Here is a 22,444-nt window from a genome sequence, read left to right as displayed (position 1 = left end):
TACTGGACTCAATTTGGTAGAGGCCATAGTAGTTGTGGTCCAGTTGTTTGTAAACCCTTTCATGAGTTTTCATAGTAACAGTCTCATATAATATTTGCCCTTTTGTGATTGACTTATTTTACTCAGCATAATGCACTCCAGATTCATCCATGTTGTGAGATGCTTTGCATAATCATCATTTTTCTTTATTGTTGCCTAGTACTCCATTGTGTGTATGTGCCGTAGTTTATCCATTCATCTGTTGATGGGCATCTAGGTTATTTCCATCTTTTTGCTATTTTGAACAGTGCTGCGAATCTATTTTTTAAATGAACTGACATCATACAATACATACTGTTTTGCATCCTTAAAATTTTTATAAGGATGGAAGAAAGGCCAGGCAGTCTATTTCCCGAAAAAATCAGCCATTGAAAACCCTATGAGCACAGTTCTGCTCTGATACACGTGGGTTTTTTTCTCTTTTGTGTGTGTTGTTTGTTTTGGTTTTTATTTGGTTGTTTTAGCCCTTCATGAAAAAACAACAATAACAAAAAAAAACTAATGCCCTAGTCCCCTTTCTGCCACCTCCACCATGCTGCTAAGACAGACCCAGGGCTCAAAATGTGTTTTTATCTAAAGCGTTGAAGGATACAGCCTTGAAGCTATTCAGTCAATAGCAGTGAATAAAATGTGGTAAACAGGTTACTGCAGGGTTCTTGGGAATGGTTAGAAGGCTAAATCTCCAGCTTTGAAATAATCTTGTCCCCATAAACCATCACTGTTAGGGGCTGAGGCCAGGCTGTGAGCTTTCTTGCTGAATCTGACCTGGGGTGGCAACATTAGATCTGTGTGTTCTTTCTGGGTGGTCAGGTCACTGGCTGGTTTATAGTGTGATGCCTTGTGTCAGCATGGCAGACTCATGGAAAGAACCTAGACTTTGATCCAGAGATATAGATTTCAGTCCCAGGGTTGTCCTGGGAAAGTCATTTCATCTCTCTGAGCCTCAGTTTCCCCATCTGGGAAACAGGCAATCATAATATCCATATCACAGAGTTGTGAGGTGTAAAAGAAACAACGTGCATGTGTGTAATAAACTACAAATCACCAAAAAACAAATTTTATAGGGATATATTTTCAATATCAAATATAGCTAGCTACTGCTACTGAGTCATCTCTAACTCATGGAGACATTATGTACCATAGAATGAAGCATTGCCCAGTCTTGTGTCGTCCTCATGATTGCCCAGCACGTTTGAGTTCGTTGTTGCACCTGTTGTGCCAGTGCATCTCATTGAAAGTCTCCCTCGCTCTTGCTGGCCCTCTGCTTCACCAGACATGATGTCCTCCCCCAGTGATTGATCCCTCCTGCTGAAGTATCCAAAGCAAGTGAGTCACACAATGTTCTGTTGTGATCTAGAGGGTTTTCTAATTTTCAGAAGTAGATTGCCAGGCCTTTCTTCCTAGTCTGTCTCAGTCTGGAAGCTCCGCTGAAACCTCTCTACCCTGGGTGACCTGGTTGTTATTGGAAATACAGCATCACAGCAACATGCAAGGCTCCACAGTATGACAAACTGACAGATGGTTGGTGGATAGCAGATATAATTTTCCTTTATTGTGTATAATGGCTGCATAGTAGTAGTAGTATATGGACGCACTATAATGTATTTTATGGTGAATCTATTGATGAACACTTCTATTGTTTCATTTTTGCTCTTGTGAAAGACTTTGATAAGTGAAACTTGGGGGAGAAGGACATGATAGTAGGTTGGGTAGAGATAGAGACAAAAACTGCCACGTGATATTTGGAGAACATTGACTGTTCCTGTTTGGCTAAAAAGGATGTTTGAACAGATTATAGACTGTATTACGGATTTCATATTTTGTGTTTTATATGCTGTGAGTCCATTCAGTATTGAAGGGTAATTGGAAATTTTTTTTTTTCACTCATAACCTGGTCCATACTTTATGGATGAATGGATTGATATTAACTTAAAATGGTTGTGTTAGTGTTTTCTATTAGTAATTGTGGAGGTCTAGAAAGGATGCTCATTAAACTTTCACTTGTGCTCGTGAAATCATGGAGAATAGCAAAATATGTTGGATTATAAAATGAAGATCTAAGCGCTCCTTGGAAACTCTGTGGGGCAGTTCTACTCTGTCCTATAGGGTCGCTATGAGTCAGAATCGACTCGACGGCACTGGGTTGTTTTTTTTTTTGAATGATCTTAGAGGTGTGCTGTAATTGTCTGAGTCTAAATTATTGAAAATTTCTGTGGATAAAAGATTTTGCCCTTGGTTTAAAACAAAACAAGCAAACATCTGGACAGTTATTCAAGTACAGCATGATTTAGTCAGTAGCACATTTGGAAAAGGTGTATGATTTTAATCAAGAATTGCTTGAACCAGAGCAGATACCACCTCTGAAACAGGATCTTATCTAGTTTGTCTGGTTAAACATCATTTGTGATTTGGAGTGCCATGCCGAAAGAGACGTAGAAAAGTTGGAATGAGCTCAGGAGAGAGCAAGCAGCATGGGGAAGGAACTCAAAACTGTGCTGTCTATCAAGGGAAATTGGAATGTGAAGGAAGGAATGCCACGGCAGTTGCCTTTAAAGTAGTCCATCTTGGTTAGTATGGCATAAATGTGGCTCAGTGTAGCACTGTTCTTTTTCTTCAGAATCATTTTCAGCTGTTTCCCATGTTCATTAAACATTCAGTAAATTTTAAGGTCTGTGCAATGTTGACATTATAAGAAAATTAATCAGGAAGTGTGGCATATGAGGATTTTGAGAAGGGACACATAGGCTATGAGCAGTAAGACCAGAAGGAAGCAGTTGATGAATTCCAATTCCAATTTTCATTTATTTTTTCTATTCATCATGATTTTGTTATAAATTTAGTGATTGAATTGCTGTTAAAAACTGTATTCGGGAGACATTTTCAGCCTTTCAGAACTTTTAGTACGTTAAATTGGCATTATTTTCACACAGTATTCTTACAGAGCTGAAGATATCATGTAATGTATATTGGAATGTGAATATTATCATAGAATCAAAGTTAGAAATACCTGGGGGGTCTGGTGCCTTTTGAAAGATGAAGAGTACGAAGTCCCCATACTGTATTGCTAGTGAACAGGACTCAAGTTCTTTCCGTTATCTTGTATCCCTCACTTTGAAAAAGTTTTTACAGTATTCAGTTCACATTTTAATATTCTTGTATGTGTTTTGCTCAGGGATTCCCTCCCCCCGCCTCCCACCCCTGCTTTGACTGGAAGGACATTTGGATCCAAAAACCCTTTTGCCGTTGAGTTGATTCCAGCTTATATAATGACCTGTAAAACTGCCCCATAGGGTTTCCAAGGAGCGGCTGGTGGATTTGAACTGCCAAGCTTTTGGTTGGCAGCCGAGCTCTTAACCACTGTGCTATTAAGACACTTGGATAGGATGTTGATATTATGAATTTGATTATTAAAATGTTTATTTCACAAACTTTTCCTGGTGTCATTCATTATTCTACAAAACCTTTATTTTACACTCTAAACCTTGACCAGGTTCAGTTATTTACTTGGGGAAAATTGAAAATGGATTTTGGTGTAGAAAATAATTGAGTTATTGAGTTTTTAATTTTCATTCTGGCTAAGATTGGCTGATTTCCTTTCTTTTTTAAACAGATCAAGAAGTTGGTATATGTTTACCTAGTCCGACATGCTGAAGAACAGCAGGATCTGGCACTCTTGTCAATAAGTACCTTTCAGCGAGCTCTGAAGGTAAGTAATATAGTAAAAAAACAGACAAATAACCAAAAAGTTTCTGCACAGTTAAAGGTGTGTCATTTCAGGAAGGGGAGTGATAATCCACTAAGTGCCATAGTAGTTAGTGTCTTGAAAGAGTTAAAAGGGCCTCCCACAGTTCATTCAAAACCCTTAGAAAATATTTTATACAACCAACTGAACCTTGCCCTGTATGTTACAGCTTCTGTGTTTCTTACGTTCAATATAAGCATTATTATGCATCAAAGAACTGCTCATCATTATAACAATTAATTGTTGAGAGTGTGAATGAGTTAACGTAAGACTTGGTTAAAGATAAATTTATGACCTGCAATATTTTATTACTGTGAAACTCCAAAACTTCAGCATGTTTAGCAATAAATGGTTAAATAGAATTGTAACCATTACTCTTCTTATTAAGACATTATTCAAAAGAATGAACATTTACTTATTGTTCTTTTCCTTGACTCATTTCCATATACTAGTTGTTCATTTTAAATTAAGTAGCTTTTGTTTACTATTGGCCATAGTATACCCTCTAAGAACATGTTAACCGTATGATAAAGATGCCTTTGAAATACTGTAAACCTGAAATTTTGATGAATATTTTTGCTCTATTTTTAGGATCCAAACCAACTAATTCGTGCAAGTGCATTGAGAGTTCTGTCCAGTATCAGAGTGCCAATTATTGTACCTATCATGATGCTTGCTATTAAGGAAGCTGCTGCTGACTTATCACCATATGTTAGGAAGAATGCAGCTCATGCAATACAAAAATTGTACAGGTAGGTGCTTTGTTCCCCACACGTCTGCCAGTTTGTCCGTAGATGGAGTAAAGCTTCAGGACCTTCGTTCGTTGATGTGGCATAACTCAAAAGTGATCGGAAAGTGAAATGTATGAAGTATGAATCAAGGAAAACAGGAAATTGCCAAAAATGAAGTGGAAAACATAAACACTGATATCCTAAGCATTAGTGAGCTGAAATGGACTGGTACTGGCCATTTTGAATTGGACAATCATACTGTCTACTATGCCTGGCCCCCATGTGTCTGTCAGTTTGTTGTACTGTGGGGGCTTGTGTGTTGCTGTGATGCTGGAAGCTATGCCACCGGTATTCAGATACCAGGAGGGTCACCCATGGAGGACAGGTTTCAGTGGAGCTCACAGACTAAGACAGACTAAGAAGAAGGACCCAGCAATCTACTTCTGAAAAGAATTAGCCAGTGAAAACCTTGTGAATAGCAGTGAAACGTTGTCTGATATAGTGGCGGAAGGTGAGCCCCCCAGGTTGGAAGGCACTCAGAAGACAACTGGGGAAGAGCTGCTTCCTCAAAGTAGAGTTGACCTTAATGATGTGATAGAGTAAAGCTTTCGGGACCTTCATTTGCTGATGTGGCATGACTCAAAATGAGAAGAAATGGCTGCAAATGTCATTTAATAATCGGAACCTGGAATGTATGAAGTATGAATGTAGGAAAATTGGAAGTTGTCAAAAATGAAATGGAATGCATAAACATTGATATCCTAGGCATTAGTGGGCTGAAATGGACTGATACTGGCCATTTTGAATCAGACAGTCATGTGATCTGTTATGCCAGGAATGACAAATTGAAGACGAATGGCATTGCATTCATCGTCAAAAAGAACATTTCAAGATCTATCCTGTAGTACAGCATTGTCAGTGATGGAATAGTATCCATATGCCTGCAAGGAAGACCACTTAATACGACTATTCAAATTTACGCAACAACCACTAATTCAGAAAATGAGGAAATTGAAAATTTTACCAACATTAGCAGGTTGAAATTGATCAAACTTGCAATTGAGATGCATTGATAATTACTGGTGGTGACAGGAATGTGAAAGTTGAAAATGAAGAAGGAACAGTAGTTGGAAAATATGACTTTGGTGATAGAAATGATGCTGGAGATCGCCTGATAGAATTTTGCAAGACCAATGACTTCTTCATTGCAAATACCTTTTTGACCAACATAAATGCAACTATAGATGTGGACCTCGTCAGATGGAATACACAAAAGTCAGATTGCCTACATCTGTGGGAGGAGATGATGGCAAAGCTTAATATCATATTATCAGTCAGAACAAGGCCAAGGGCTGACTGGGAAACAGACTGTCAATTACTTATATGCAAATTGAAACTGGAGAAAATTAGAACAAGTCCACAAGAGCCAAAATATGAACTTGAGTATACTCCACCTGAATTTAGAAACCATCTCAAGAACAGATTTGACTCATTAAACACTAAGGACTGGAGACTGAGATGAGTTGTGGAATGACATCAAGGACATCATATATGAAGAAAGCAAGAGGTCACTAAAAAGACAGGAAAGAAAAGACCAAAGTGGACGTCAGAAAAGACTCTTGAACTTGCTCTTTGAACTTAGAGTAGTTAAAGTGAAAAGAAGAAATCATGACGTAAAAGAGCTGAACAGAAGATTTCAAAGGGCGGCTTGAGAAAACAAAGTATTATAATATGTGCAGAGACCTAGAGTTAGGAAGACAAAAGGGAAGAATATGCTTGGCCTTTCTCAAGCTGAAAGAATTGAAGAGAAAATTCCAATCTCAAGTTGCAATAGTAAAGGATTCTATGGGGAAAATATTAAATAAATGACACAGGAAGCATCAAAAAGAAGATGGAAGGAATACACAGAGTCAGTGTACCAAAAAGAATTGGTTGATGTTCAATGGTACTGAAGGAAAAAGTCCAGGCTGCACTGAAAGTGTTGCAGAAATTGATGGAATACCAATTGAGACGAAAGGGATGCAGCACTGGAAGAGCTTGTTTGTCTGTGCCAAGAATTTTGGAAGACAGCTACCTGACCAACCGACTGGAAGAGATCCATGCTTGTGCCCATTCCAAAGGAAGGTGATCCAACAGAATGTGGAAATTATCAAGAAATATCATTAATATCACATAAAAGTAAAATTATGCTGAGGATCATTCAAAAGCATTCACAATAGTACATCGACAGGAAACTTCCAGAAATTCAAGCCAGATTTGGAACAGAACATGAAATATCATTGGGATATCAAGGAATATTATTGTTGATGTCAGATGAATCTTGGCTGAAAGCAGAGAATACCAGAAAGATGTTTCCCAGTGTTTTATTGACTATGCAAAGGCATTCGACTATGTGAATCATAACACATTATAGGTAACAAACAGTATGAAGAATGAGAATTCCAGAACATTTAATTATGCTCATGCAAAACCTGTACATAGACCAAGAGGCAGTAGTTTGAACAGAACAAGGGGATACCGTGTGGTTTAAAAATCAAGAAAGGTGTGTGTCAAGATTGTATCCTTTCACCATACATAATCTGTATGACGTGCAGATAATCAAAGAAGCTGAACTATATGAAGAAGAATGCAACATCAGGATTGGAGGAAGACTCATTAACAACCTGCGATATGCAGATGGCACAGTCTTGCTTGCTGAAAGTGAAAAGGACTTGAAGCACTTACTGATGAAGATCAAAGACTACAGTCTTCAGTATGGGTTACACCTCAGCATAGAGAAAACAAAAATCCTCACAAGTGGACCAATAAGCAACATCATGATAAATAGAGAAGCGTTTGAAATTGTCCAGGATTTTGGTTTACTTGGATCCATAATCAACGCCTGTGGAAGCAGCAGTCAAGAAATCAAATGATGCATTGCGTTGGGCAAATCTGCTGCAAAAGACCTCTTTGAAGTATTAAAAAGCAAAGATGCCACTTTAAAGACTAAGTTGTGCCTGTTTCAAGTCATGGTGTTTTTAGTCACCATATATGCATGCGAAATCTGGACAATGAATAATGAAGACCAAAGAAGAACTGATACCTTTGAATTATGGTGTTGGCGAGAAAGATTGAATATACCATGGTCTGCCAGAAGAATGAACAAATCTCTCTTAGAAGATGTACAGTTAGAATGCTCTTAGAAGCAAGGATGGCAAGATTTGTCTCACATACTTTGGACATGTTATCAGGAGGGACCAGTCCCTGGGGAAGGACATCATGCTTGGTAGAGTAAGGAGTTAGTGAAAAAGAGGAAGACCCTTAGCAAGATGGATTGGCACAGTGGCTGCAGCAGTGGGCTCAAGCGTAAGAATTTTGAGGATGATGTGTAACTGTTCTACATAGAGTTGCTGTGAGTCGGAACTCACTGGATGGCACCTAACAATAACTACAAAAGGTGCTTCATTAATAAAACTGAAGATCTCTTTAATGTTACATGGAATTATAGCCCATGGTGGCTTATTTTATTACCTCTCATAAGTAGCCGATCCTTATACTAAGTAAACCCAATGAATTAGTTTTTTCCCCCACAGTCTTTGAACACGTTTTATTTTGTTTCTGTTATAGAGACTCTATGTAGGTTTTTAATTGTGAGCTTGTTGGGGATTGTGATAATTTACTCATTTTATAACTTGAAAATAATCAGAGTTTGAATTCTTATTCATGTACTCTGTCTCTCATGCACATGTACCACTACCAGTTTCCATCGAGTAGATTCCGACTAATGGTGACCGCTGTGCTCCGTAGGGTTTTCGTTGGCTGAGTTTTTGGAAGTATATTGCCAGGCCTTTCTTAAGAGGTGCCTCTTGGTGTGCTCAAATCGTTAACCTTTCAATTATCAGCTGAGTGTGTTAACTGCACCACACAGGGATGCCTTGTCATGCACATACGCACGTATGTTATTAGAAAATTGAGGGTTTTTTTTTTTCTGTTTATTGCAGGCTAGATTCTTATATTATTATCCTCTCAACTTGTTTTCCCTTATATCAACTTTTTTCTTTCTGTTCCATTCCTTTTCTGATTCTTCTCCAGGGCTATTTTATTAAATAATTCTTTTAAAAAGTATTGTTTTTCAATATAGTGCTGTACCATATTAGTATATTTACTAAAATAATCATCCAATGCCTTGATTACTGCAGAAAACAAATTGCCTAAATAAGAGAATTATTGTCTGCAATAATTCAGTATTATTTTTTGTTATCATTAATTCTGCAAACTTTTATGAGGCCCTTTTGTTTTTTTGGTGTTATAAATACAGTGTTGTGTTGTGTGCAGTAGATTTAGGAGAAAGGCAGAAGATGTGGTATTTATGAATATCCTATCACGTATTTGAGGAAAAAAGTCAAACGTATACCAAACAATTAAAGGCAACCTGTAGTTGAATAACATACCAGCACATGATGTATATGCATATACAAAGACATGCTAACTGCCTTTGACATGATAGGTGCTTATAGATTGTCATATGTAATAAGTGTTGCAGAAAGTAAAGATATAATGAAATGGGATTAGTTAGGATTGGAGGACTTGAGGAGAACTTGAGCTGAGATTTGAAAGAAAAATTTTGAATGTTCAGATAATCGTGATAGTTAATAATAAAATTATATAATCTTTATAGAAAAAGTAAAATTTATTTTCTTAGGTTAATTGTCAGGCGAAGTTATCTCATCCTTCTAAGTATTTTTTCTTGTTATAAACTTGCAGGATAAGATCCAAGCTCATTGTGATGTTTTAAAAGTCCCTTCATTACAGGGCTGTAGTTTACTTCTCTAGCTTCAACTCTTACCTCTTCTTGCCTTGAAATTATGCTCTAATAGCTTTGTACTGCTTATGTATATGTGTATATATGTGTATATGTTTATATATACATATATATATATATTTTTTTTTAGTAATCCCGTTATTTCTGCTTTAGTCTCTACCTAGAATATGTCCTCCTTTCCTCAGCTCTAAAGTCAAGTTGTTTGAGATTCATCTAAGGGGTCACTTCTTACAAGAAACCTTCCACAACCATCCTGCCTCCATTGTTGCCCTTTCTCTGTCTCCCTATAATCTCTTCTACTTATCTCTCTTGTTATGGTATGGTTATATTTTGATCCATCTTTACTAGACTCTTCTTATTTATCTTTGTATACCCATTGTCCAACTTCTCAATAAATGAATTCTGTGCTAGAAAGAAAATTAGATTGGTATTATTTCAGTGCTTAGAGCTGCTATTAAGATGCAGTTTTCAATTCTGTACATATGTGAACCTTCTCCTGTTGTTCTTGATTTTAAATACCATGGTTTATAATGTATGTCTCTATCAGTAAAGTAGTATGATAAAAAAAATTCTTTTTTTAAAATTCTGTATATTTGTTTTTGGCAGTTACTTAATGGCTTTTGGCAGTTTTTAATGGCTTTGATATCTGGGTTTAGTTAAAATGAGCAATTTTAGAAGGAAAGAGTAAGACACATTTGTGAGAATAATTATCTCATTTTGCTTTCAGTTCCTTTTCTGTTTATTTCTATTTTGACATAGTATTGCTCCCCTTTCCCCTTTAAAACTTCTAAGCATCATAGAAATGAACATCATTTAAAGGTAGAATTAAAGGGAAAAAAATTAATGTAAGTTCTTTTTTTTTTTTTGCCTTTTAGCCTTGATCCAGAGCAGAAGGAAATGTTAATTGAAGTAATTGAAAAACTTCTTAAAGATAAAAGCACAGTAAGTAATATCTTTTATGTCATTACAGTAAAAAAATTATTTATGTAGTACCATTTTACCTTTAATATTGTATATAATTACTGATTTCAAACTGGACTAAATATTAATGGAGCTGAAGACTATTTTAAAGATCTGTGAAGAACAAAAATTTTCACTGATAGAGAAGGACTTTGGAGTTTTAGTTTGTTACATGTTTTTTCATCACAGTCTGGAAGATGACAGATTGGGAAAAAATATCCTTCATTTAACCTGTGGCTAAACTGTTGACTTCTTTTAGTGTCACAGTTTTATTTTGAGTAGTAATTGATTAGGTTTTTAAAAGGCAGCATCACCTGGGAACAAATAATTGTTCTAAAACTGAATATTAGGAAGTAATACAGAGATCTTGAAAATTAGAAGGATATGTTTTATTATTATAAAAGTATTGAAAAAACAGTAAAATATTTTTATATATACTGTTTTATTGGTTGCTAAGAGTTATCTTATTAGCTAAAATGAGTCTTTTGGGAATGTATACCCTTCAATATGCTTCAGAGCTTATTTCTGACAAAATTTTTGTTTTGTTTTCAAGGTTATAATTTTAAGTATTAGTTCTGTTCCATTGTTACCTTTTTTCCCCCCTTTGGGCAATTTATGTATGTTGAATCGTCTTTCCCTGTTTTACATTTCAGCTACTGTCTTTAATCCTTTTGCTTCTTTCTTTACCTCATTTTCTTTCTCTTGGTTCTTTTTCTGCTTTTATTCAGTGCCCCTTATTAAATTTTCATTCAATTCTTTTTGTCCTTGGGTTCCTTGCAATTTCGACTTCATGTCTGCTTATATCCTTCCCCACCTCCGCTCTGCACAACTCCTCTGGTCCTTGTCTTTGTACGAAGAACAGGCAAGTTGTGGAATGATGTTAAGGATATCATACGTGAAGAAAGCAAGAGGTCGTGGAAAAGACAGGAAAGAAAGAAAAGACCAAAATGGATGTCAGAAGTAACTCTGAATCTTGCTCTTGAACATAGAGTAGCTAAAGTGAGTAACACAAAGTAAAGTATTATAATGAAATATGCAAAGAACTAGAGTCAGAAAACCAAAAGGGAAGAACAAGCTCAGTTCATCTCAAGCTGAAAGAACTGAAAGAAAAATTCAAGCCTCTGGTTGCAATATTGATGGATTCTATGGCAAAATACTGAATAATGCAGGAAGCATCAAAAGAAAATGGAAGGAATACACAGAGTCACTGTACCAAAAAGAATTGGTTGACATTCAACTGTTTGGGGAGGTAGCATATGATCAAGAACCAATGGTACTGAAGGAAGAAGTCCAAGCTGCACTGAAACCAAAACCAAAACCGAACCCACTGCCGTCGAGTCGATTCTCACTCATAGCAACCCTATAGGACAGAGTAGAACTGCCCCATAGAGTTTCCAAAGAGCGCTTGGAGGATTCGAATTGCTGACCTCTTGGTTAGCAGCCGTAGCACTTAACCAGTACACACTGAAGGCATTGGCAAAAAACAGGGCTTCAGGAATTGACAGAATACCATTTGAGATGTTTTCAACAAGTGGATACAGCGCTGGTAGCACTAACTTGTCTTTGCCAAGAGTATTGGAAGACAGCTACCTGACCAGCTAAATGGAAGAGACCCATATTTGTGCCCATTCCAAAGAAAGGTGATCCAACAGAATGCAGAAATTATTGAACAATATCATTAATATTACTCGTAAGTAAAATTTTTCTGAAGATAATTCAGAAATGGTTGCAGCAGTGCATCGACAGGGAACTGCCAGAAATTCAGGCTGGATTCAGAAGAGGATGTGGAACGAGCAGTATCATTGCTGATGTCAGCTGGACCTTGGCTGAAAGAGAATACCGGAAAGATGTTTACCTGTGTTTCATTGACTATGCAAAGGCATAGCCATAACAAATGACTATAGATCATAACAAATAACCGTAGATCATAAAAAATGCGAAGAGTGGAAATTCCAGAACACTTAATTGTACTCAGGAGGAACCTGTACACAGACGAAGAGGCAGTCATTTAAACAGAATGATGGGATACTGCATGGTTTAAAATCAGGAAAGGTGTGTCAGGATTGTATTCTTTCACTATTCTTACTCAGTCTGAATGCTGAGCAAATAACCTGAAAGACTGGATTATATGAAGAAGAATGTAGCATTAGGATTGGAGGAAGACTTATTGACAACCAGCCATACACAGATGACACAGCCTTGCTTGCTGAAAGTGAAGAGGACTTGAAACACTTAGTGATGAAGATGAAAGACTGCCTCCTTCGTATGGATTATACCTCAAAACAATGAAAACAAAAATCCCTCACAACTGAACCAATAAGCAACATCATGATAAACACAGAAAAGATTGAAGTTGTCAAGGATTTCATTTTACTTGGATCCACAATCAATGCCCATGGAAGCATCAGTCGAGAAATCAAAAGAGGCATTGCATGGGGGAAATCTGCTGCAGAGGACCTCTTTAAAGTGTTGAAGAGCAAAGATGTCACCTTGAAGACTGAGGTGTGCCTCACCCTGCCATGGTATTTTTAGTAGCTTAATGTGAATGTGAAAGCTGGAAAATGAGTAAAGAAGACCAAAGAAGAATTGATGCCTTTGAATTATGGTGTCGTGGAAGAATATAGAATATACCATGGACTGTCAGAAGAACTAAACAAATGTGTCTTGGAAGAAGTACAACCAGAATGCTTCTTAGAAGTGAGGATGGCGAGACTTTATCTCACTTACTTTGGGCATGTTATTAGGAGGGATCATTCCCTAGAGAAGGACATCATGCTTGATAAAGTAGCGGGTCAGCGAAAAGGAGGAAGACCCTCAATGAGATGGATTGACACAGTGGCTACAACAGTGGGCTCAAACATAGCAACGATTGTGAGGGTGGCGCAGGACTGAGCATTGTTTTGTTGTGTTTACGTATGGTCACTATGAGTAGGAACTGACTCATGACACCTAACAACAACCTCCTACCCAATTTCCTTCATGATTTCAATCAACTACTGTTTTATTTCTTCCTGATTTATTGTCTCATTTAAAAATTTTTTGATTTATGTTCTTTTTTTTCTGTCTTCAGATGCCTCTTTGAGGGTACTTAATTCATTTTGGAGGGCTATGTTATAGTTTCCTTTTGATTCATTAGTAATTTTTTCTGTGTAATTTTCATCAGTTGTATTATTTTGATTTTCATCTTCTGTTTTCTTTTTATAGTTTTTAATACTTGTGGAACATGTTCATCTTTGTATTTTTGGGAAAGGATTGGTGGTACAAACTTGAAATAGTTTGCAGGTTTCCTACTATATGAGCAATACCCTGTCTGTTAGTATAACTAAGTATGTTTTTTTTAATTGGGTTGTCTTGGGAGGGGGGTACACATAGGAAGGTGTACATACCCTAAAATTATTTTGATTATTATTATTTTGGTCTCGCAGGATCCTAAATTTACCCCTCTTATTTCTTCTTGTCACCTCATAGATTCTAATGGGCTCTTCTCCTTCCTACCCATTTTTAAACCTATTTCCTCCTTGAAAGTAAACCCTGGTAGTGTAGTGGTTAAGTGCTATGGCTGCCAACCAAGGGTCGGCAATTCAAATCCACCAGGCGCTCCTTGGAAACTCTGTGGGGCAGTTCTACTCTGTCCTATAGGGTCGCTATGAGTTGGAATCGACTCGACGGCACTGGGTTTGGTTTTGGTTTTTTGCCTCATTGAAATTTTCCTTTTCCAAGATTGACTCATTGAATTACCCTTGAAGTCCTTTCTCTGTAATCTGCTCTGATTGATCAGGAATCTTTTTCAGTATTTTCACATTTAGGGTGATATTTCTATTTGTGGTGTTGCTTTTAGTTCCCTTTTATGCCTGCCACCAGCTCTTGTCTTCTTGTCCTGGGCGATTTTTTCCTAGATTGTTGGGTCTTTGAGAAATTTTGTGATATAAGCTTCAGAGAGCTCCCTGGGGTTTAATCATTTTTCTACTTTCTACTTACAAGTAATATGAAATTTGGAAACTGTCTTTGAGTTTTGCAGAGTGCATAGCTTTTGGCCTTTTCATTTTGGCAGGGGTTAGGTTGGAAGATTCAGATTTACCTAGCCTCTTTAACTTCGCTATTCAGTATTTAAATTAATTTAAAAAAATGTTGGTTGATTACTTTTTTTCTTTAACATGGTTATAATCTGTTCTAGAAAGGCAAAAAAAATTTTATGTATACACAGATATTTTTCTTTTCTACTGTTGTTTCTTTGTTGTATGTTATACTTTATTGAAGGAAGACAGTTACCTTTCTTCTCCCCCCAAATATAATGTCAGCACTGATATTTAAATTCAACACAGAATCGTAGATCATTTTTATTAAAAAAATTCTCAATTAAATGAACCAGTCCTAATTTATTTCCACATTAGAACAGGAATTTATTTACTGTCCTTAGGAACTTCTTGGGACCATTAGCATAATGATGACATCGCTGTTGCTTGCTGTTGGTACCTATAAAAGGGCTTAATCTCTTCAGAAAACTTTCTTCATTTAACCTTTGTCGATTGTGAAATATACTTTGTGCTGCTTCTTTTAGCTTAAAAGATTTTCTTAAAATTGAAATAAAAAGAAATTAGTTCTCTAATTCTTGTATTAAGGAAAGGTAGAAAATTAAAAAAAAAAAAAAAGTATATTAAAATGGAATGGAATGGATTTTCCACCTTACAGAAGCAAGACCGGTATTTGTCACATGATCAGTCCCTTTTAAAAAATAAATTACTTTTGGTTTAGGAATATACTTATGGTAATGTAACTGTGAGAACTTTTTGTTTTTATTTAGGTAACTCGTTTGAAGGTATCTGTATATTTTAAAAGACATTATAAAAATCTTACAATTATTGTCAGTGAAATTAAAGGAGGAGGGCATATTATCTATATTCTCTCACTTCCAAACCACCATAATAATTTTTCTTTATATAGTTTTTTATTGTATACACTTAGATTTTATACCATTTTCTATAAGACTTTATCAATGTATCCTAAGCACATTTCTACAGTACTACATAGCTTTCCTAATGATCAATTATGAATTCATTTTGTAAATTTAAACCACTTTCTCTTGTTTTTCTTTAAAATATAGAAATCCATATTTATTTAGCATTTTAAGCACAGAAGTAGAAATTTTCTCTTTGAATTAAAATGCCTCATAAAGCAGGGTGCTATTTACTTCCTTTCCTTTTAGGTTAATTTTAAGGAAATCCTCTTGATAGCTTTTAAATTTCTAATAAAAAACCAGTTTCTTAGGAAAATAAATTAGGCCAATACTACTGAAAAACTATGTGTTTATGTATTTTTTTGATGAAATAAAGTTTCCTTCCCTTAATTTTAGCTACAAAGTGTTGTTTAATGAATGTATTGGTAATTCATAGCCAAACTGGGGGGGTAAGACACCATTTTATATGTTAGTGATTTAATGTTGGTAAAAGCTTCATTGTTGTTGGGAAAAAAACACACCTCTGAGTTTGTGCAGATGTTTTATTGTGATAGATCTATTATCAAGCTATTAGAAGATAAATGACTGATCTTTCCCATTTTCCATGCCTCTAGAAAATTGAAATAAGAAGGGGAATATCATTTGGGCTGTATGATTAGGGCAGGCTGGAGGGCCATTAATTTAAGAGAAGAAAATCTTGGCAGCATTGGCCAACTTATACCATATTATCAATCAAACCTTGATGCACTTCTTGTGATGACCCAGCACTCTCAGGTTTTTGCAGCGTTAATTAGAATTCATGACAAAATAGATGCAAGGAAACGTTTTGTACCCTTCATAATTTTATATAAAATTTATTGTTATTAGAGGAACCATTTGCTTAGTGTGATTTTTTTCATTACCAGCTTGTCAACTAGCATAGATAATCTGGAGAAAATATGAACTCCATAGATGGGGTGTCACTTTTGTTGATGGTTCATGTAGTTTACCTTGGAGCACAGCTAATGGCTGAAGTTCGTAGCAACAGCACAGAAAAACATGGCAACCAAGGGAAGATAAATGAGCCATGTTTATTTCTTTAATATAAAAAATACATAAATGGAAAACTGCATTTGAATTTGATAAGCTCATTGCTAGTTTTGTTTGAAAGATTTATTCTTCTCCTTATATAAAAAGCTACTATTGACACAGTGAGATGGAAATTAACTGCCTATGTTTTGGAAACCAGTATTTTTGGCTTTAAAAATGTAGTCAATCATTTTATTTTAATTTTAAATGTTTCATAGAATATTGAACATTTAATAGACTAAAATGATTAATTCTTCTGCCAGCATTTAGCCCAGGGTCAGACTGTTAAAACTATACAGTGAAGTTTCTATAATGGTCAGTTTTATCTTGTGAAGGTACTTCTCTACATTCTTCCTAAATTTTTTGTGTTTCCTTAAAATGTATTTGTAGTTGAGTATTTTCTTTCCATTGCCTTTTTATAATAGTTTAAATTTTGTTAGTACTTCTGTTGTTGATTCTGACTCATAGTGACCCTATAGGACAGAGTAGAACTGTCCCTTAGAGTTTCCAAGGAGTAGCTGGTGGATTTGAACTGCCAACCTTTTGGTTAGCAGCGGTAGCTCTTAACCGCAGTGCCATCAGGGCTCTTGAATTGTTGTGTACTTAAAACTCTAGGCTTAAATTTAAAATCAGGTGATAGCTACTTAAGAATGTATTCCTTTTAATCGTTGGTGTTGAAACACATTTGAGGAAACCCTGGTGGCATAGTGGCTAAATGCTATGGATGCTAACCAAAGGGCCAGCAGTTCGAATCCTCCAGGTGCTCCTTGAAAACTCTGTGGGGCAGTTCTACTCTGTCCTGTAGGGTCGCTATGGGTCAGAAGTGACTCAACTGCAATGGGTTTTTTTTTTTAATGGGTAAACGTATTTGAAAACAAATGAACTTCTAAAATTAGGAAAAACAATTGATTTTACTTAGTGTATTTTAAGTTTTAATAACTAGCCAGTTTTTCATTTTCATAGGTTATTTTATTCTAGGTGATATTATTTGTTTTTGTACTTTATACCCTTTTCCAATTCATATCACAAATACTAAGTTGCATTGTTTTATGTGATGAAGTTAGTTGTTTAAAGAGATTTTTAAATGATACTAATTACAACCTATAGAAACACGATTATCACAGAATTTGTAATATCTCAGAAGTGATTTGTGCATAAGACATCAAAATGTAGAGTTGAAAACATGAACTTAACTTCCTTTCCATATCAATAGAAAATTATACCTATGATACATTTTTTTATTTAGCTCACAAAAATAATCATTGCTTTCTCGATTGAGTTGCGTACATGCTGGGACAAGCAGGCACCAGTACATGGGCAGGGCTGGAGTCAATAAATGCAGCTTCACGTTTATACTGATTGGTAATTCATAAAATCCCCACAGGACTTGAAACTTGTTTAGCATAATAGCAAGTCTATATTCTGAGCTGTTTTCTTTCAATTGTATTGTTGGTTGCATATTAATAAACTAAATGTCAGCCAAGTAGAGGGATGAACACTAAAAACATGAATATCATTGTATTTAATATTTTTCAAAAAGAACCATTTCAGTTAGTTATGTTTCTATTTAATTGCTTATTTTAAGTCATTGGGGAAATTTTAGACACTAAAATGAAGATCCCTGGTGTTCAGGAAGAATATGAAATTAATTTGCTTTTTCAAAACCATATTATATTGTTGACTAACTGCGTATATATCAATGGTAGAAGTATTACTGTATTATATATTCTGCTTAGTTTGTATCTTTATACAAATGAAATCTTAATTGTTCTACTTTTTAAAAACATGACAATTCAAAAATAGCATTTATGACTCATTCATTGGCCTTGGAGAAAGCTGCCTTTTGTTGGAGTACATTATTTCAACTTATGCACATTGTTCTATAAATGATAAAAAAAAGTTGTACTAAAATTTTAGCCAGTGTATTTTCTTTGTAAATAAATTATATTGGTAAGAATAATCAGTTGGATTAAAATGTGTAAGATTTGAAAGAGTGTGCTAAAAACATATATGAGGTTTTCATATATTTTTTAAGATAAGTTTATTATGGAAAAATTGCCAGCCTCATTTTAGACTGACAAAGGGTGATCCTTGTTATTTTCTTGAATATTGTTGTATACTAAATAATGAAACTTTAGATTAGAATTTTGTTTAGTTTTAAAAATGGAAAAGGTATGAGATTAATATATCTAATCCATATATGTACAGTTTATTGAAATTGAACCAGGTGAGAAAAAAAAATCTGAATTTACCTCTCTTAAGAAAAGTATTAGTTTTACAGACGTGTTACAACTATTAAAATTATTCTTCGAGGGGTGGCACTGTAAAATTTTGTTTTTCAAACAGGAACAGTCATTTTATTATTTGAGTGACTGAGTATTTTAAGTATCTATTGTCATAAAACTGATTGCACTACTATTATGCCTGAGTAGAATCTTTTATGGGGGAATAACATTTTTAATGAGTTGCTATTTCTTTCTTTTCTAGCTGGTAGCTGGCAGTGTTGTGATGGCTTTTGAAGAAGTATGTCCGGATAGAATAGATCTGATTCACAAGAATTACCGCAAGCTCTGTAATTTACTAGTTGATGTAGAAGAGTGGGGGCAGGTTGTCATAATTCACATGCTAACTCGATATGCTCGTACACAGTTTGTCAGCCCTTGGACAGAGGTAAGTGTGAACAATCTTAACACTTAGAAAGTACTAGAGAATGGACGAGCTTTTCAAATTGTATAAATTAAGAGTAGTGAAGTTTTGAAATCTGCACATTTAAGAGCTCATTTTTCTTGTGTTCTTTTGGAAAAGTAGGGAACCAATATAAACAAAAGAGTAATTGTTCATTGTTTTGGGCACTGATTAATGCATAATTAATGGCATATTGTATAAACTTTTAGTGTGGTACCTGACAAGAGGCCCGTGTTAGGAGCAGCAGTATGATACAGTGACGTTACCAAACCATGGGTTGTTTTCTTCACTAAAGACTTTCATACTTTTGAGTCTCAGTTGTTTCAGGTATTCCCTTGTAAAGTAGGTAACGTGTTTCTATAATACGTAGATTTATACTAAAGGTCATTAATTTTTTTCTTTATAGATAAATATTTCTGAAGCTTTAAAATGCTTTTTCTCAGCTTTTTGTTTCTAAGATATGTTTATGTTTTCCTTTATATAAACTGGAAGCATTTTAGTAAAATTAAAAATTCAGTACATATTAACTTTGTTTTCTTTGTACAGATTAACATTAGAAGCATACCTTATTCTTTTCATTTTATGGACAATTAATACAATTTTAATTTTGTTATGTAGTTTTAATAGAGATCTCTCAGTATGTATATATTCAAGATTTAAGTGTAAGTTATTTAAAGAAAATAAAAGTGTTACATATTACAAATATAGCACATTCATTCTAATATTGTGAAATCCTTGTCTTTTTAAAAAGCAGTATTAAGAGACTTTAAAAATAAGTTTGTAAAAAACAAAAGACCAAAAAAAAAAAAAAAAAAACCCAGTACATTGTACACAACTTAAGAATAGGCCTTGAGTGCTCAGTATGTCTGAGATGCTTTTCTTAATTAGAAACAACATTAATGTAAGAGAGAAATATAAATAAAATGGAGAATGTTTATAATACATACTTTGATGACATACCAAGCTTTTAAATAAGTATGGGATATTTTTCAGTGTACCATGTGCATAGTATTTTATAATATCTTATAAATTTAATTTTACTTTTAAGTTCTGATGGTAGTTTTTGCTAGATTAAGCAACATGTCCATGCTGAAAATGCCTTGGCCCTTTGACGGTAATCTTGACAAGAGATTTTTTTTCTTTTACTAACAGCCAATTCCTTTCAAGAATGGTACTCAGATATTTTTTCCTTTTTATTTAAATGTTATAGGTAGTTTTGGCTTATCTAACCAGTGTCACCATGTAAAAATTCTTATTTTCCTGTCATGGTCAAATCATTTTCAATAGCTGTATGCAAACTATCCTTTGCTTTATCCTTCCACAGAGATTGGAGTTAAAATATATACTTTCCTTACCATAAAAAAAAAAATTTTTTTTTATGGTAATTATAGCTTCTAAAAATAGGTAATGGACATTAAAATCTCTGTTTTTATAATTTATTTGTTTTTCTGTTTCTTGAATTTTATTTCATCTTATTTTAAATAAAACTCATTTTTTAAAGCTATGTGCAAAAGCAAGGAAGTTGAGTTCTACACTACCATATACATTTATTATTTTGGACTATAATTTGGAGAATTGGGACTATGCATTCTTTCTGTGTGTTTTCACATGTTAACTCCATGAACACTATTAGAAACATAAGATGAAGTCTGATTATTTCCTTGAAGCACTGGAATTGGGCTCAATAATTACTGATCTTTGCCACTTACTTGCAGTGTGACCTTGGCATTATTCTAAATGATGGGGTTATTAAACTAATTCAGTAGTCTTCAAATGTGCACCTCAGCCCAGGATGCTGCTGCACTGCCACGGGAAAAACTAAGTGTGGCAATAGTGCACTAGAGTGTGAAGCTAATCTGAGCTTTTGCCATCGTTTTTCATAGAGCAACCTTAACCTTTACCTGGTTTTCATATGGACAGTTGCGTATGCTTTTCTTTGGGAAAAGTTTTTGGTTTAAGGGAAAAAAAAGCAAAGAAGATCACTCAAATAGATAATGTTTGCCTGACTCTAAAGGGTAGCACAGTGGTTAAAGTGCTCAGCTGCTAACCAGAATGTCAAAGGTTGGAACCCACCAGACGCTCCATGAGAAAAAGATGTAGCAGTCTGCTTCTGTAAAGATTTATAGCCTTGGAAACCCTATGAGGCAGTTCTACTCTGTCCTGTAGGGTTGCTAAAGTCAAAATTGACTTGACGGCAGTGGGTTTGGGTTTTGGTTTTACACGTAAGTCTATCTAATCATGCTTTTTTATTTTTGTTTCAGTTTTTTAAATTATAAAAGCAATATAAGCATATAGTGAGATTAAAAAAAAAAAAAGTCTTCTCATAACCCCTAGATTTACCTCTTGGAGGCAATTATTGTTAGCTATTTAATTTCATGTATTCTGGTGGTTATAAATTTTACTTTGAATAATATATTTCACTTTATTTATTAGCTTAGTATATCAGTTGACTCCAGTCCATGGAAAAATTATTCTTTGATTAAGTTCTACTTGAGAGTCTTGTTTAGCCCCAAATAATCAACATTACAGGTACATGTATATATGTTCTGTTCAGTACCAGCGTGCAGGATTTGAAAGGGTCACCCTTAATGCAGTATTACAATTAAGGAACCATCAAAAATGTTAGACTTTTTATACAAACACGTTTTATAAAATTATAGTTCAAATGGATCATCAACATTTGGACCATGCCCATGCTCACTCTTTCAGTTAACCCATCTTAGGGTTTCTCTGTGGCTAGTTATAATTCTGTTTTATTGAGAAACATTTGAGAATGCAGGCTAGCCACTGGCAACCTTCTTTGCTTTCTGGCCTAGATGGTTACTTCCAACTTTTTAGGACTCCACATGGTAATTTTAGCTTTACAAGTTGGCAAACTAAATCACATGAACAGAGTTTAATCATACCTAGAAGAAACTGAGAAGTATCCAGCATTTATATCCACTTTCATGTTTCACTTCTAATGTTGTAAAAAGCGTACCATGTAGCAAAGAAAGGTCAATGTTATTTTAGAGTAGAAACACTAGGCAAAATTGTCCCCTTGCAGAATCAGTGCTGAGCTGTTACCACCCTTTTGTCTTTTTGCCATCGCCACTTGTCGTTTCCTGAAATCAGGGGAGGAGGACGCTCTTCATTCTTACACGTCATCCTCTTTTACATACAGGCAGAAGTCACTTGCATAAATACCATATGAACACCATTTTATGAGAAATTAAGAGCTGTTTACCTTGAAGTAAAAGTGGGAAAACAATGTCACTAAAATATGTTGATTTAAAAGTTATTTAAAATAAAAAAGCTGGCTATAATAACGAATGCACTGAAATCAAAAGGTTTCTCTCAAATACTAAGAGAAAGTGTGAAAAATAATACCGTGATACTTTATCAATTTATTATTTTGTGTACTTTCTTATGTAATATTTTATTTGAGATAGGGCAGTGGAAATTTTTACACCCATTTTATAGAT

General features: G+C 34.9%; 1 protein-coding gene across 1 annotated transcript in view; it reads left to right on the top strand.

Moving 5' to 3' along the window:
• Positions 1 to 22,444, top strand: part of AP3B1 (adaptor related protein complex 3 subunit beta 1) — a 285,822-nt gene that overhangs the window by 75,880 nt on the left and 187,498 nt on the right. Inside the window, exons 4-7 of the mRNA XM_049866363.1 lie at positions 3,650 to 3,745; positions 4,373 to 4,533; positions 10,189 to 10,255; positions 18,783 to 18,965. Of these exons, the coding sequence (XP_049722320.1) occupies positions 3,650 to 3,745; positions 4,373 to 4,533; positions 10,189 to 10,255; positions 18,783 to 18,965 (507 nt within the window). The remainder of the gene's footprint in view (positions 1 to 3,649; positions 3,746 to 4,372; positions 4,534 to 10,188; positions 10,256 to 18,782; positions 18,966 to 22,444) is intronic.

Source organism: Elephas maximus, chromosome 2, assembly GCF_024166365.1.
Source record: "Elephas maximus indicus isolate mEleMax1 chromosome 2, mEleMax1 primary haplotype, whole genome shotgun sequence".
In the NCBI taxonomy this organism is placed as follows: Eukaryota; Metazoa; Chordata; class Mammalia; order Proboscidea; family Elephantidae; genus Elephas; species Elephas maximus.
The sequence above is the reverse complement of the archived record's forward strand: the minus strand, read 5'-3'. Positions and strand labels throughout refer to the sequence as shown.